Source organism: Bradysia coprophila, assembly GCF_014529535.1.
Source record: "Bradysia coprophila strain Holo2 chromosome IV unlocalized genomic scaffold, BU_Bcop_v1 contig_84, whole genome shotgun sequence".
NCBI lineage: Eukaryota > Metazoa > Arthropoda > Insecta > Diptera > Sciaridae > Bradysia > Bradysia coprophila.
Window position 1 is genome coordinate 1688557 of NW_023503376.1, and position 16284 is coordinate 1704840.

A 16284-nucleotide genomic window follows, 5' to 3' on the forward strand; every position below is an offset into this window, starting at 1 on the left:
TCCCAGGGGTCGAAAGTGGCTTATTACACACCAACGGAAAACCAGAAAATTAGTTTAGGTTTCAAAAGCATGTGAGATCCATTACATAACTCGGAATAAATATGAAAGGTCTCGTTTTCGTGTGCTTATTGACCTCGGCTTCGACTCGAATCAACAAAATTCACTCGAAAACTGTACTTTTACATTTTATCAAATTTCTGTTGTGTAATAAGACATTTTCGATCCTTTAAAATTGTTTTACTGAAATCGGATTTGATCGGACTCAAGCTATTGACGTGACAGAAATACACATATTTTGCAGATTCGTCATCTGTAAGCTTAGGCAAACGCCTTCTGTTTAGAATTCCACATGACATGACACATAGGTTTGTTCCAAGTAACTGTAAACACGAACTTTGACAACCCAAAAAACGACAATTTCATCCACAGCGACGTCGCTTACGTGATATTTCATACAAATCGAGCAACGTCGCCTACGCGATTTATTGTCGTTTCGGACTAAAAAATTATTTACAGAATGTCTCGGCCAAAAATATGTCGATACAAGAGATAATCGATTTTCGCCATTGTCTAGGGAAATGAACCGTCAACTTCGATGAGACGTCACACCATTTGTCACGGAAATAATCAAACATTTGTTTTCGATTAATTAACCAGATTTTTCTTTAATGAATTTTTCACAACATTTCTTAGGACAAAATTAAAATTAAATTTTTTTTTGTTTAAAATTTACTTTTTGGCTCCCAGGATTCTAGAACCTCATACTATTTAACTATAATCGGCGAACGGTTCGAAAAACGAAACTCTAAATAGATTCGCAGAACCACCGTTCAGAGTGTTGAAACTGATCGAAAATGTGGATAAAATTCTTAAAAATTAATTTTCATTTCTTTTTCTCATCTACTAAAATGATTTCTTAAAACATAAAAAATGACTAGAAAATTCAACAACGCGTATATTTTGATCCTCGAGAACAGAAATAACTCCCTCCCCCTAATTAAGTGGTATTAAATGGTTTACATTATTATACAGTCTTGTTTAAGCAATTAAACTTGAAGATTTACTTTATAGATTAAAGCCTCGCACGCATCTCACTTCACAAATTTACAGCAGAAGAACCGAAGACGAAGAACGAAAACAATGAAAAACGAAAATATATTTCAATTAATCAGAGAATTAAGCCGAATAAACTAATTGCTGACCAGTGCTGTTGGTGTACGCTTGAAATTCATTTGATGCCACATGATACGTCTGATGCATATTATGCATGTCGTTGTTATGTTGTTGTTGCTGCTGCTGTGGGGCATTCCATATATCGTATCCATTCGACGTGCTGTTCAATTCATTCAAATTGTTTGTGGCCGGGTAATTATAGTCACCAGTTTTCTGATTTTCGTTGTAATAATATTGTTGCATGTGCGTACCGTTGGCCAAATTCTGATCACCGGCAATATTTTCACAATGATCGAAAAATTGATTCTGTTCGAATGCTACGGCACACTCCATTTTCGTCACATTCATATAGTCACCGTTACCATATTGATTGCTGTCCAAATAATTATTGTTGTTCGTCTGAAACGTATAGTATGCCTCATCGAATTGACTGGACGTGCTCGTCAAACTTGATGTGTCATCACAACTTTCATATTTCACGTCGTTTATCCATGCCTTGTTCATTAGATTCGAATTATTTTTCTGAATTGTGCCACTCTCCATATCCAACAGTGTTGATGTGGAGGGTGATCGACTGTTTGCTATTACCGTCGGCTCGTTGATCGCATGCGGTGAATACGAATTGTATGTGCTTCTGATTGGCTGGTCCAGCTGAAATATTTCTTCGGGATGGAAGTAATCGCCAGATGGTTGTAGATACGATGACGTTGAATAGCCGTCGAACGGTTGGTTCGGCATTGGCGTTGCATTGGGATAGGTAATTGAGTAGGAAAATTCATCGTCCATTGCGTGCTGGAATGTGTTCCGTTCAATTGCTTTATTGTCGTGTTCGTAATGATCACTTAAGTTATCTTTGTATGTGCCGTAAGAAGTCGGGTAAGTACTCAGCAAGCAGTTGCAGTTTAGCGACGAACAATTGCATTTGGTTTTCAAATTAAACTGAGGGCTGGTAACCTTCAACGTTGACTTCTTCATTGGAGTTTTAAGCGTACGAAGCTGTGAATCGAAATAGGAAACAGACGTTAGCCTCTCAAACACTTCACTTTCAGTTTCACTTTCATTACCTTCGTATTTAATGCAGCATCTCTAGCCAGAAGAACGGCCAACCCACGAATACGTCTGCTGCTACCAAGAGCCCGTCGTGATTCGCTCGAACCTTTAGCTTCTGGTCTAGGATGGTCGTGGACACCTTTGGCTTGAAAATAAATGGCATTTTCGGTGTGTCGCCAGAAGTGAGTAACGGGATAGCCACAATGTCCCCTGCATGGTTGAATTTCCAAACGTCCGGTACAATTTCTATTCAGAGATTGGAAATTAGGGTCGACGAACCAAAGTCAAAACTTTTCTGAAAATTTACCGATTCGGGCATTGCTTTCCCTGTTGCTTCTTACGTGCCTTATCGCATATTGCCGGTCTCAGATGGATGCGATCGCCATTGGGCAGTCGACAGCGCACCGAACATAGCAGCACTCCCAAGCAGCTTTTCTTTAAAATATTTACATTGTGATTGTTGGTGTTACGCATCGCCCAACCGGACGAATGGCGTTTCGCTTCTTCACTATTTACGGAATACACGAAGCGACAATGGCCGTCCGCCCATTCGAAGTAATTGTTTAAATCACAATCTTCGATTTTCGGTACCACCGAATCGTTTATGTCCCAATCGATTGTCATCTTTGTCCGTTGCGATTGTGTGGAATGATGTCTGTAGGTCAAAATTTATGAAAAAACGAAATTAGTTCAGAAATTCTTTTTAATCCGAAATTTTGAGGGAGTTAGAATACAACTAGGGGAGACACTTGGAATTGATTTTTTTTTTGCCTCTTCGGCATCATGTACAAACTATATACTTGTTTACAGTACCGGACTGGCCCTATGGGCGTTCGGGCGATTCCAGAAGGGATTTTTGATTTTTGTATAGATAAAGAGGAACGAAAGGACTTTTGAAAAATCTCTTCATACAATACCCGATAAGGGCTTATTTGAGCCAGTCCGGCACTACTTGTTAACAGAGTCTGTAATCGTGAAAACATTTTCGTAAATTTTTATGAATTTTCACAAATTTTTGTGAATCTTAAAAATCACGAAAATTCATGAAAATTCGCGAAAATGTTTAAACGGATACAGGTTCTGCTTGTTATACAATTGCCAGCCTCTAACCACTGATTGCACAAACTACAATTTCACCATCTACTCTAAGTTAGTCTCAGCAATTTTTGAAAATATCAACTCAAACACGGAATAGCTTTCAGGAGATAAAAATTGTCAGAAATCAGAAAGATGAACTTTCATTCCACTTCACTCTTTCAATTTTATATACATGGGCATTAACTGCAGACCGATCTGTTCGGTAATAAAAACTCAAATTTGAAAAGTTTTAGCTTTTTTAATATGGCAAAAATATTTAAACTTTCACAGAAGACAGGCATATAATCATCAATTACCAATCATACATTCTCTGTTAATTCATTTGATCTAAATTTGTTATTTTGTTATATTAATCAGCATTAACTATGGCAAATTAAACATCTTCCGTTAACTGATGAAAATGCCACTTGGAAAACGTTAATTACAACAACACCATAGTGATGAATAAATCGTTAACAATTTTCTCAATTATGTTCAACTAACATCTGAATCGGCTTTTTCCTTATTGGTCAAGGTTCGCTATGTTCCCTGTTTTTCCCTAAAGTGATTAACCTGTTACGGCTGTCATCTGTTATCGACTATGACAGCAATAATAAACGACAAGCTTTCACAATGAGGTTTTATATAGCAAAAAGCATATTCAAAACAATGAAGTAAAAGATTTCTGAAATCAATCTCTGAAAATCTTCGATCAAATGAAGTACTAGATCAGATAGAAAACTGTTACTATGCTTGCCGTCTGTGGCAGGTTAATCTCTCAGAATTCAATATTATCTGTCTTGGTCGGAATAACGCTGCAACTAGTTCCGTAAAGTTAGTGAAATTAAATGTTAACTAAAGTCAAAAAAAAAAATTGTGTTTTTTAGTAACTGGAAACTATTAATTGAATTTACATCAGATTTCGCCTATGGCAAGCGCACATTACCCAAATTGATTAGTTAGTAAGGCGTATGCTTGCAGCAAGCATTGCTTGCTATATAAGTGCAAAAAATGTCTGAGCCTCTGAGCTCGTCGCTTATTTTCGTCGTCCACGAGAGAAAGCCGTCCGTAAAAGCTTAATCAATTTTCAAATAGTAAATTTCTGAAAACTATTTTCCGGTCTCGATAGACTTGTAAAAAAAATTCTAAAATTCATCCCTCCATCAAATTATCCCGTTTTACTAAGTAAAACACAGCTACTTAGAATTGTTTACATACTGGAGCTACGCGGATCATTTGTATTCGATATATTTTTACGGAAAATAAATGAAATAAAATGAACTAATTGGGAAATTACAAAATCAGAATGTAGACCTGTTAACGAGAGCAACGACTACAATAAGTGTAATAAATTCTGGATAGTGTTGCCTTATATGTATAGCAAATGATGTCAAAACTAATTAATTAAAAAAATTCTGAAGAACCATGTAGTACGCGCGCCATATCGTCTGTTACAGAATTAAATGCTTCGATTGTTTTATTTAGAGTTCTCGGTTCTTTAAAAAATATTTCCGAAATTGATTCCTTACTCTAGCTACACAAAGCAACGTGAAGGAAACCTAATTCAAAATTTTCTATTGTGTTCCTGTTAAGTTTGACAGTAAACTAGACTTGTTCAACAGATTTTCTAATTGCCTCAAGTTTTGTGAAATTCTAATTGGCAATTTTATACCGAAGTCTAAAATTTAGAATCTGACTCGAATCAAATTTTGACCTAGTGAACCTTTGATAATTGAAGAACTTCACCAAAAGTTCTCATTTTTATTTTCCGATAAAATCATATTTTTAGTACGACATCGAAATAGGCCTAACGTTTAGTACCACGGCGGTAATAGAAAGTTAAATTATTTATTTTTTTAAATCGCTAAAGGAAGTGTGGGACAGCTGGCATAATTGCAGTCGGTAACAACTAACTGCTTACTCTCGCAAAGTTGTGTAAATTTGACGAAAAAAAATTCTACAAATTTTCACTTGACTACTGTAAAGTCACTCTTAGCAGAAAAAAAAGTCAAAACAAAGTAACTGAAACCTGAAATTAATACGTAAAGGAAGAGACTTACATCACAACCATTTAATAAATGTAATCCAAAATGTTGTCCAAAAGAAAAAGTTCACAAAAAACACCAACTACTTAAAAAAAAAGTTCAATTTCCCAATTCAATTTATTTAACGTTCATTAACTTAGCGTATTTCTATACGAAAATCATGTCTCATTTAAATTGAAATAAATGTTCTTGTTTAACGATTCACATCACACACACAAAATCTTTATTTCAAGGGCCTTCTTTACACAGCACTCATCACATAACATTCGCCGCTGTTTATAACCACTCAACTCAACTCAATATTAACACACGACTGATCGAAACGACAGCACAGAGTCAACTAAACACATTCTTTTACAAACGCAACAATACAACACAACAAAGGTAGAAAATTGTTGGTGTTTTGTGGTTCCCTCATGAGTATATAGAAACCCATTCTTGGATTTATTGAAAGCATTCAACAATGAATTAACTCCGCCCTATGAACGATTGTACTATTCATGAAATAGAGAATATTATCCACGACTTTCGTTTCGTTTTTGATTGGATGGATAAAATCGCATTGTGTGTTAGTGTTTGTTTAAGAGTTGCACTGAAAATTCATTTGAGTGCTGTGCAATAAAAATCGCGATCCAGTTAAGTACACCGTCAAATATTATGCGATATTCATTCAAAAGAATAGAAGAAATTAACACTTTCTGGCTAATCATTACTCCTAGGATGAGCGAAAGCCATTATTCCTCACTGCACCTATAACGATAGACGATTCTAAACTTAATGAAATCACTTAAAAGCGCATTCCGCATAGCACAACTTCACAGTTTCATGTCAAAATTTGTTAAGTATTTTTCATTCTATCGAGAAATCGTCAGATGGAGAATTCTGAACACATTATAACACTACAACCGTTTACAGAGTTTACTCAAAGCCTTTTGTCGTACAATTTCGGTTCGTCTCGAATGCACTTCATAATTTGATCGAATCCGATCCGTTTAATGAAAAAACTGTCACGAAATAATTAGAAAATTGTTTTTCTCCAATCATCTCCTCATTCTGCAGCCTCAATCAGCAAACACTTTTAATTGTTCGTAAAATATTTTCCGAACATTTTGCTAGATTAAATCAAAAGTTTTAATATCCCGCCGGGTCAGACACTGGCATATTGATAACTATCTCTGCATTATACCATACATCACAAGAACGAAACATTTTTCAATCTATTCAAGGACCCGAAAACCGTTAATTTAATTGGGTAAATTGGCTACTATTATTTTCAATTGAGTAAAAGGGGTCTTCGTTTCAATTTCTTCTTTCGATTTTTCGGGTGTGATTTTTTCCGAAATTCTGTCGCGCAGTAGTGAAACCATTCGACGGTCTATCGAATTTTTGAGACTTTCTTTAGAGTGAAAATTGACAAAGAAATTCGAAAGGAATCGGGTTCTGAACCGGTGAAAATATAGTTCGTCGTTGTTTGTTTGCCGGATGCTTAAACAGGAAAGCAACTGAAATATCCATTTTCATAAAATATGGGAATTTTGCGAGAATTATGTGAGATAAATGTCAACCCGAGGTGAAATCGAGTTTGAGCGCAAAATTCTGGTTTACACAAAATTTCATGTACTGCACGGCAGAGTAAAATAAACCAGGGAGAATCGGCTCATTTTCGAAAAGTCAAAGAAGGGACCTCATAGACTGTATGAAAAGGAACACTAATTTAAATTGAATTAATTTTATTCGCAAAATATAAGTCTTCTGGATAATTCACGTCACTAGTGAAAATAAAGCGCACCTGCCTGGTCCATTTTACGTAAAGAGTGACTATTTTGAAAACATAGCTAACGCCGACCCGTACGAAACACCTATTCGTGTCAAAAGCCTTTAAAATCACTTACATTATCCACTCTTTGCCTTGTTATCATATACAACTAAATTGCCGGAGGCAATATAGACAGCCCCGTACGAAGACAAATTTCATAAATTCCTATTTAAACAGCTATATACCGCTATATTTACCTATATTTCACTATAAATAAACATTTCACAGATAAATATATGCTATTATATAGCTCTATATGCCTGTATATAGCTCAATATAGGTGAATATAGGTATATATAGATGTCCATATATGGAATCCCTGAAACCCCTCACACTTAACACATTATTTCCATGTTAACAGAAACTCTCTAAGTACCATTTTTCCCAAGATATTTCTATTTTACTAAAATCCAATATGGCCGCCGGCAGCCATTTTGTTAGGAGACCGGAAATAGTACCGACGCTTTACATTCGTTAATACCTTTCAAACAAAAAAAAATTCATGAAATTCGGTCAAAATTTACTCGAGATATTGTCAAAATACACCACGTTCACTGTACTTCCGAGTAGCCAGATAAGAGCTCACTCCAAGAGACCTAGCTCACGCTCCGGAGAACATAATTTCAAAAACTCTTTTTTTCCTGATTGGTACGGTCAATACCTATCTAATAAAGCTAAAACAGACGAAATATGTTCAAATGTGGCCGACCTACAAGAAAAAACTGCTTGCCGCCCTGTGCCTGTTCCACACCAAGGGGTCTAACTCACGAGTCGGTCATCCGATTTCAATAAACTTTTTCTTTGTCGATCGGTATTGTAAATACCTTTTATTTGCCGTATCACTTACAAGTTTAATGTTTAAATGTCCGGAGATATCTTCGAAAAACCGTAAAGCACTTATTGGGCCACAGCTCGGGAGGGGTCGATCCAAAATCACTCATCTTCGAACTTAGCCTGTTTTTTGACATTACCAAACGGGAAAAAAAAGAATTTTCAAAATCGGATGCGTTTTACTCAAGTTATCGTGCAGACAGACAGACGGACAGACAGACGGACATTTTTTTTTTCTCGCGGATTTGGCATCTCTAGACAACCACAATAGGTTTCCCCTTACTCAGGGAGTCCAATTCGACGTGTTACAAACGTATGCGTAAACCTATAAGACCCCAGTACTTCGTACGGGTCTAATTAACGCATTCGAACGCAGGCAAAATGAACAGCACAAAAATATAAATTAAACAACAAGACTTTAAACATTTTAAAATGCCAAAACCTAGGCAGATCTTAACGTTTTAGATTCAACCAACCATCTGCTGGTCCAGAAGAGAATTCTGCAATGGATGAAATCAAACTGTAAGAAATCGACTCTTAAATAAGCTGAATGAAAATCTTTTTTGTCTCAAAGTCTGGTATGTTACTGACCTTGACCCTTTTTCTCATTCCCCACTCTACGGTATCCACTCATTCATGCTAATCTTTTACGAAGCATCTTTAATGTAGCAGAGAATTTTTTTTCTTTTTGTAATTAAGGTTTCGTCATCGTACAATAAAAATTAAAGAATCATAAACTCCAAATAAAAATGCATAGAAAAACTACCAGTACCAGTATGACGAGCTTAACTTCAATCAGAATTTTCGCCGGCACAATGCTTACCACTGAATATGAGTATTTCTCACGTAATATCCCATAATGACGACATTCTCTGCCAACCTACACAATAAACTAAATATTTAGAGAACTCTGATTCAGTCATTACAATATTTAAAAATTCAATTGATTGGATAGGGCTATTGATTGAGAAAAAAAAAATTATTTTCTCTCCGACCAATTTTCCCAAGCACATAACTTTTGCTGTAATTTCACTCAACTTGTCTTACCCGCATTTAATAGGACAGAACTAATAATTCTGAATTCATTTCAGATTTACTGTATTAGCATTACTTTAATAAAAATGATTTTTTTTTTTTTCATCGTGGGGTTCGTGGTAGGGTGTGCTTTTCATAAATAAATAATTTTGTTTCGAATGAATATCTGATTTCCGAAAGTATTTTAAGTGAGATAGAAAAAAAAATGTCTTAGTTAAACCCAACCAACTGGACCGCTTAGATGTCATATACTCCAACAATATTCACATTTCATAAAACGTTTCTTCAACCTTTTTTTTTCGTCTCAAATCCAATTAAATATTTCATAAAAATATCGGTTTTGTTTGATTGAGTAATATATTGACGAGCAGACCTCCTCTGTCAGTGGGTCAAAGAAAGGTTAAACAAACTACATTACCGAGAAGATCTCCGTACTGATTTGATTGATTTTTATAGGTTTTTTTTAACAATTCAAAAATTGAATATTTCTATTAGCTATTCAGGTTGTTTGCTGTGTCTCTTGTGGTGTCGTAGTAATATCTAGTCTCTAAATTCAATTTCTTAAAAATGTTTTTGAACAAAGACAATTTCGAGAAGAAAAACCAAACGTTAAAATGGAAAACACTATCAGCTCTTTTTACATCCTCTCTCACTTATGCTATATCAAGTCCAGGTAGTTCAATCGGTACAGCGATGCACTCACGTCCTATATGTCACGGGTTCGATTCCCGTGTCAGTCCCGTGGTTTTTCTTATCGTATATGAGTAGTCTCTGCTGTTAGTTAACGCTAGTCAACTCTATCGACCTTAATGAGAAAGACCAAGATTTTGAACACAGTTCTCATACGTCACGATCACAGTCGTGATTCTCAAATACCAACTACTAGCGACACCCTCAAACATGGGTATACTCAAAAAACCCATTTGCGGCTTAGGTGCTTGGAAAGTATCAGCTGTTCCACACATCTTATCCTATCCTAATCCTTCTGGTTCCCAAATTATACCAAGCTCGCTACAAAAACATGATCTCTAACATATCCTTTTTACAATGGATCGCTGCAACAAAACCCTGTCAGTGTGAATAAATACAAAGTTATAATGGAATGGTCAATTATTACAGGTTTCGTTTCAATAACACAATAACAATATTTCTATTACCTTTCGTAACGTTTTTGTGGTTCCATTTTGTTGGCTACTTGCTAATGATAAAGGTGAGATGTCATCTTAATTCAATAAATTTTCGTCTATTCGATTGATTCAAGACATGGTATAGTCGAAACGAATGCACGAACATGTCAATAAACCATTAATCATCGATAATTATGTTGGAAACAAAAATTGGTTGGTTGGTTCGAACGGATCGACGAGATGGAATTGATTCATGCATTTTGTTATGAACACAAATTGAAAATAAATGTTTCGGTGTTTCTAAGAAGCGTTCGTTTGAACTTTGATTAAAGGCCAGCAGGTCATACAGTGTTTCTGAAAGCTAGCCGCATTTAATCCAATACAAAAATGTTATCGAAAGTAATCATCGTCAAGATCAACCAATTATACTTCAAGCAATTATGTCGTTAATCTGTTACAGACGGCTGTCATCTGTTATCGACAACGACAGTAATAATAAACGAAAAGCTCTGACTAAAGAGGTCTTATATAGCAAAAATCATGTTCAAAACAAATGAAGTAAAAGATTTCTGAAATCAATCTATGAAAATCTTCGATCAAATGAAGTAATAGATCAGATAGTAAAACTGTTAATATGCTTGCTGCATGTGACAGGTTAATATGTTACGGACGGCTATCATCTGTTACTGATACCGACGTCAGAACTTAATGACAAGTTCTGACTTATGCGGTCTTATTTAGAAAAGGGGTTGTCAAAAACGAAGTAAAACACATGAAATCAATATTTTGCAAATTGTTAGAGCAAGTGAAGTAATTGATCCGATCCGATAAAAATCTCGAATTAAAATTTAATCCCAAGAGAGATTAGGTCCAGTAAGTAGCTTTTCTAAGATTAGATTGTAATTCCCTCTAAAAATTAAGGAAATTAAAATTTTCTGTGGATCAAAATGATAATTGTGACAGACGACTTCACGTTTTTTTTCGTCACTGGTTCCACTTTTTGAATCATTTTTCAAAATAAAAAAGTTTTGCGGAAAAATGTCAACAAAAAATTGTAAACATTGCCAAGATTTCGAACCTTGGGACGCGATTTTCGTATAAAATTTTCAAAAAGAAGTCAAATTTTATACCTCGAGTTATTTTTCTCCGTAACAGAAATAACTTAATGTAAAAGATTGACTGGTGTGCGGAAGGTCATTTTTCATTTCTGATTAAAATACACGTTTCCATTTAACATATTAATTTGACCACATCTTAAAATTGTTTGGATTTTGAACTAAGAGCTCGAAAGATTACAACGTAATTCCTCTAAGACCTAATGATTTGGGTTAAATGAAAGCAATGCCAGATGGAATTAAATTTTAATTCCAAAAAGGATTCGGCCGCGTACTATTAATCCTTAAGAAATTGATATGATCTAAGTCCATATTTCTATCTGTGTAGGCAAACTGCTGCCTTTGAAAGAGCTATCATTTTAAATTGCTACCAATCAGGACCTGCTAATTAACTTGCAGCGTAAATACTTGCTTCATGTCACTACATTTTCCACTCAACATAAATGTTTATTTTAAAGACAATGTTACAAGACCAAAGATCCATAAAAAATTTCCATTTCAGTACGAGAAGCAAAAACTATCGAGAACAAGGGACAAAACGTACAAGACGAAAAAAAACCCGCCATAAAAATCATTATTGAATCAATTAAACATGATTTATTATCATTTATCTCTATTTATTAATCTGCGACGAAAAACAGCAAGGAAGCAAGTCTGTCTTACAGACAGATGTGTAAGATTTCATGTGGTTTTCGTTTTTCTTTATTTTTATATTATTAACATATACCGGGTAGTACTGTACAGTACACAGCATTCGTATAATAAAATAATGATGATGCGATGTGCATCTTCTTCTCCTTCGTGCTTATTTCACTTTTTTCATCATATGCAGGTATAAAAGGTGGTATGCAGCATTTAGATAAAAAGTAATGTCTGGCACGCTTTTACATTATTTGAAATTCGATATGATTGTTTCGTTGGTGATGTATAGAAAATTGTAAAATAAACGAGAAATAAACTTCCTAAAATATGATTGCGGTCAGTCCAGGGGAAACTGGAAAAAAAAGGCGTGCTAGTGATCACATTTACCGTTTCTTTCCCACGCACAGAATGCTTTCAATCGGCTAATGAACCAAAATAAACGACGTTTACTACCAGAGAGAGCAATATTTCATCATTTAAAACAAACGTTAATTTTATAACGTTGTTCGTCCTATATATCCCACTGTTACCGCAACGTTCGAGTTGCACTAATGTTTAACCCCGAAACAAATAAATTGCCGTCGACTTTTTTAGATTCACCGTACGATAATCGAATACATAACAAAACCGAAATCGTTAAATGAAATCTTCATCTTTCTTTTCGGATCAATTATGTTCAATCACGCAATCTAAATGATATGAGAATATTCGGATGATTTTTGTTTTTCGACTTTTGATGGGAATTTTTTTCGGCTTTTTTGCGACCCTTCTATTTTTGGGTGAGAATTTGGCTCATTTTGGGATAGGAAGAATATTTATTGGTGTCAAGAAGACGATTGACTAAATGAACATCTGCATTATAATGCTGTCATGAGACTAGGAATTTTTTACTAGCGGAGGCATCGTATCTGACACAAAGGATTGATTGACGTTACCCCTTACTAGTTTCAGTATTCATTTCACTTTATAAGGTCAATAGCTGTCGGTCGAAAATTTTATAGTCCTCCTCGCCTGCGACTCATATGCTGATTTAAAATTATAGATTCAAGGCTGCTGCTATAAAGTGTCCCTAGACAAGTTTTGCGGAAATGATTAATCCAGAACCTTCTGGGTCCTTAACTTTCATTATTTAAGAACAAAATGTTGTTTAAACCTTTTCACGCTATTCAATCGAAGGGTGGCGGGACATTTCCACACCGTCAATATCGTCAGGAACGATATTATCGTTTTTTTTGGATGATACTATCGTCTAAAAAACGATACTATCGTCTAAAAAACGATACTATCGTCTAAAAAACGATACTATCGTCTAAAAAACGATACTATCGTCTAAAAAACGATACTATCGTCTAAAAAACGATAATATCGTTTTTAGACGATAGTATCTTCCAAAAAAACGATAATATCGTTTTTTGGACGATAGTATCGTCTCAAAATCGATATTATCGTTTTTTAACGATACTATCGTCCAAAAAACGATATTATCGCCCAAAAAATTTTCATCCAGGACGATAATATCGTCTAAATTGAAAAATTCTAAAATATTGTCTGGACGATAGTATCGTTTTCTTGTCGATATTATCGTTCAAAAAACGATATTATCGTTATCTGGACGATATTACCGTTCTAGAAAATCTAATGGATATTTTCGTTTTCTGTGCGATATTATTGTTTTTTTAAACGATAATATCGTCCTGGGCGATATTATCGTTTTCTTAAACGATAATATCGTCCAGGACGATACTATCGTTTAAAAAAACAATAATATCGCACAGGACGATATTATCGTTTAGTTTTGGGTGGTAATATTGTCCAGGACTCAATTTTACTCAGAAGTGCAGCAAGAACCGAATTCTCTTCCAAAATATCGAAAAACAATTGTCAGAGGAAATCACCTACACATCAGTGTTTAAAAAAGGCGTTTAGTTCGTCCCTAAATAATTCATCTTTTTACGAAATGAATACCAACTTTGATTGTACATAAAAGGTGTTTTAACAAGCGATCCAGCCCATTGCCCCGGAGCGAAGCGGAGGGCCGCAATGCGAGCCGGGCGCCGGAACTGTGTCGGTTTTTTTTCTCGCATCGTCTCATAATTAGTCTGTGTAATTTTTCTATATAAAATTTAAATTTACGGAACCAAATGAACCAATTTTTAATATATATTTGCCGTCTATAAAAAGGTGTTTATCTACAAGATTTTGTGTTTCGTCTTCAACAACCATCCAGAACGCCCAGGACGATATTATCGTCTAGAATTTTTATTTTAAATAAATTAAAAACGATATTATCGTCCTGGACGATATTATCATCTCAAATTTAAAAAAAGAAATGAATTAAAAACGATATTATCGTCCCAAAAATTATCGCCCAGGACGATAATATCGTCCAAAATAACGATAAATTTGTTCAGAAAAAGAAAATAACGATAATATCGTCCAGCGGATATTTTCATCCAGGACGATATTATCGTCAAAAAAACTATATTATCGTTTTTTGAACGATAATATCGTTTTTTAGACGATAGTATCATCAAAAAAACGATAGTATCGTCCAAAAAAACGATATTATCGTTTAAAAACGATATTATCGTTTAAAAACGATATTATCGTTTAAAAACGATATTATCGTTTAAAAACGATATTATCGTTTAAAAACGATATTATCGTTTTTTTTAAAATATGAAAATATTTTAAAATTTATAATTTTAGACGATATTATCGTCCTGGATGAAATTTTTTTGGACGATAATATCGTTCCTGACGATATTGACCGTGTAGTTATGTCGCCTCATCTCAATCGAAGTGGACAAATATTCCGCTGGCCACCATAATTCACGAGCTACGAGTACACATAAATCATCATAATACCTCTTTGGTGGTCGTTTGCTTCGCACTAACATCGAGTCCTTATTTTACGCAATATCATCATCGTCATCACAACATTGTTAATCAGTCTGCATGATCAACGGAGTTGTCACTTTTTTTTTCGAAAATAAAATAAGAAAAATCTAATGTGAAAAAATGAATTGTTTGATTATTATAGACAAAGGATTGCACATTTTTCCAGAAATAAAAAATAATTTTTATTTTATTTTCTCGTTCCATCGTTCGAAAACATTTGTTCGAATTATGGTTATAAAACCTCATAAGAGACCCTATTATTCTAAATGACAGCGAAAAGACATAAATATTTGATCCTATTATCATGGAGGTCCAACAATTTGATCGAAGAATGACGCGAAAAAATAATAAAAAAGGACAAAAGGATGGTAGGATCAACAACACAAAATTTCTTTCTTCGTACGTACAATAAATAATGTTAAACAATGCAAAGGATTGAATAACAAAAACAAATGGAGAAGAAGAAAAATTTATGATTTGTTTTTGTTGTCGTTATCTGTTCCCGGGATTGATTTTAATATCTGTCTCACATCGTGCCTTATTAATGCTTTCAGGATAGTTTATTCGTTCTTTTCTGTCTGTGGAAAATAGTTTAACTTGTTGACTATCTGATCTACTACTTCATTTGATCGAAGATTGATTTCAGAAATCTTTTACTTCATTTGTTTTGAACATGCTTTTTGCTATATAAGACCTCATTAGTCAGACCTTGTCGTTTATTATTGCTGTCGTTGTCCATTACAGATGACAAAACTGTCTGTGGAAGGTAATTTTCACTAAGGAAAGTAAAGCGGCAAGAAGCCAACAACGAAGGATTCCAGATCCAATCCATATATAACAGCTGTTATCTTCGTAATTTTTCCAAAAAATATTTTTGTGAAAAACTTTACTCAATCAAATTAAGATTGAGACAATTCTTTCACAAGCGTTCGTTCTTTCGCGGAGACGACTTTTATTCAAAGCAACTCAGAGATCCCTCTCACAGCTGTTGTACTGCATCCACTGCATCGACGTATATAATGATGACATCAGTTGTTAAAAAATGTTTTATTTCTATCCATCACTTTCCGCACGCGCATCATTCTCCTACAACACGTATTTATATATTAACTGCAGATTCCGTAATATTGCATGTCATCCTTTTTACAATAAAAATTCCCATATACCACTGCATCGACAATATCAAGCCAGACAGACAGATAAAATGCAGATTTCTGTTCATTTTAAATGTTATTTGAAGCCCCCTTTTTCAAACATTGGAAACAATAATAAAAAAGGAACGCAATAAAACTGTATACACACTGAACGAACATAGAACAATGTCAATAAAAAAATAATAATTTATTCATTAAATGGAAATTAATGAATATTGTTATATTTTGAAAAGAATTATTTAGATGCTAATCTGTCTAAATGGACTTGCCACTCTTTTACAACAATAAAATAATTTTTTGTGAGTAATGAGTGTATGG

General features: G+C 34.5%; 1 protein-coding gene across 1 annotated transcript; it reads right to left on the minus strand.

The window, feature by feature from the left end:
* Window positions 1-670: 670 nt before the first annotated feature.
* On the minus strand, window positions 671-5697 carry LOC119072750 (transcription factor glial cells missing). Its single transcript, XM_037178036.1, has 4 exons — window positions 5361-5697; window positions 2531-2878; window positions 2238-2469; window positions 671-2169 (listed from the first exon to the last, which is right to left on the minus strand). Exons 1-4 carry the CDS (start codon window positions 5369-5371, stop codon window positions 1177-1179), a joined length of 1584 nt encoding a protein of 527 aa, XP_037033931.1. The 5' UTR covers window positions 5372-5697; the 3' UTR covers window positions 671-1176.
* Window positions 5698-16284: the final 10587 nt, after the last annotated feature.

Bases quoted from the DNA above. Each gene is read 5' to 3' on its own strand.
- LOC119072750 (XM_037178036.1), bottom strand. The intron at 2,470-2,530 runs GTAAATTTTCAG...ATCTCTGAATAG, and splicing joins GGAAAGCAATGCCCGAATCG to AAATTGTACCGGACGTTTGG. The intron at 2,170-2,237 runs GTAATGAAAGTG...TTCGATTCACAG, and splicing joins ATGCTGCATTAAATACGAAG to CTTCGTACGCTTAAAACTCC.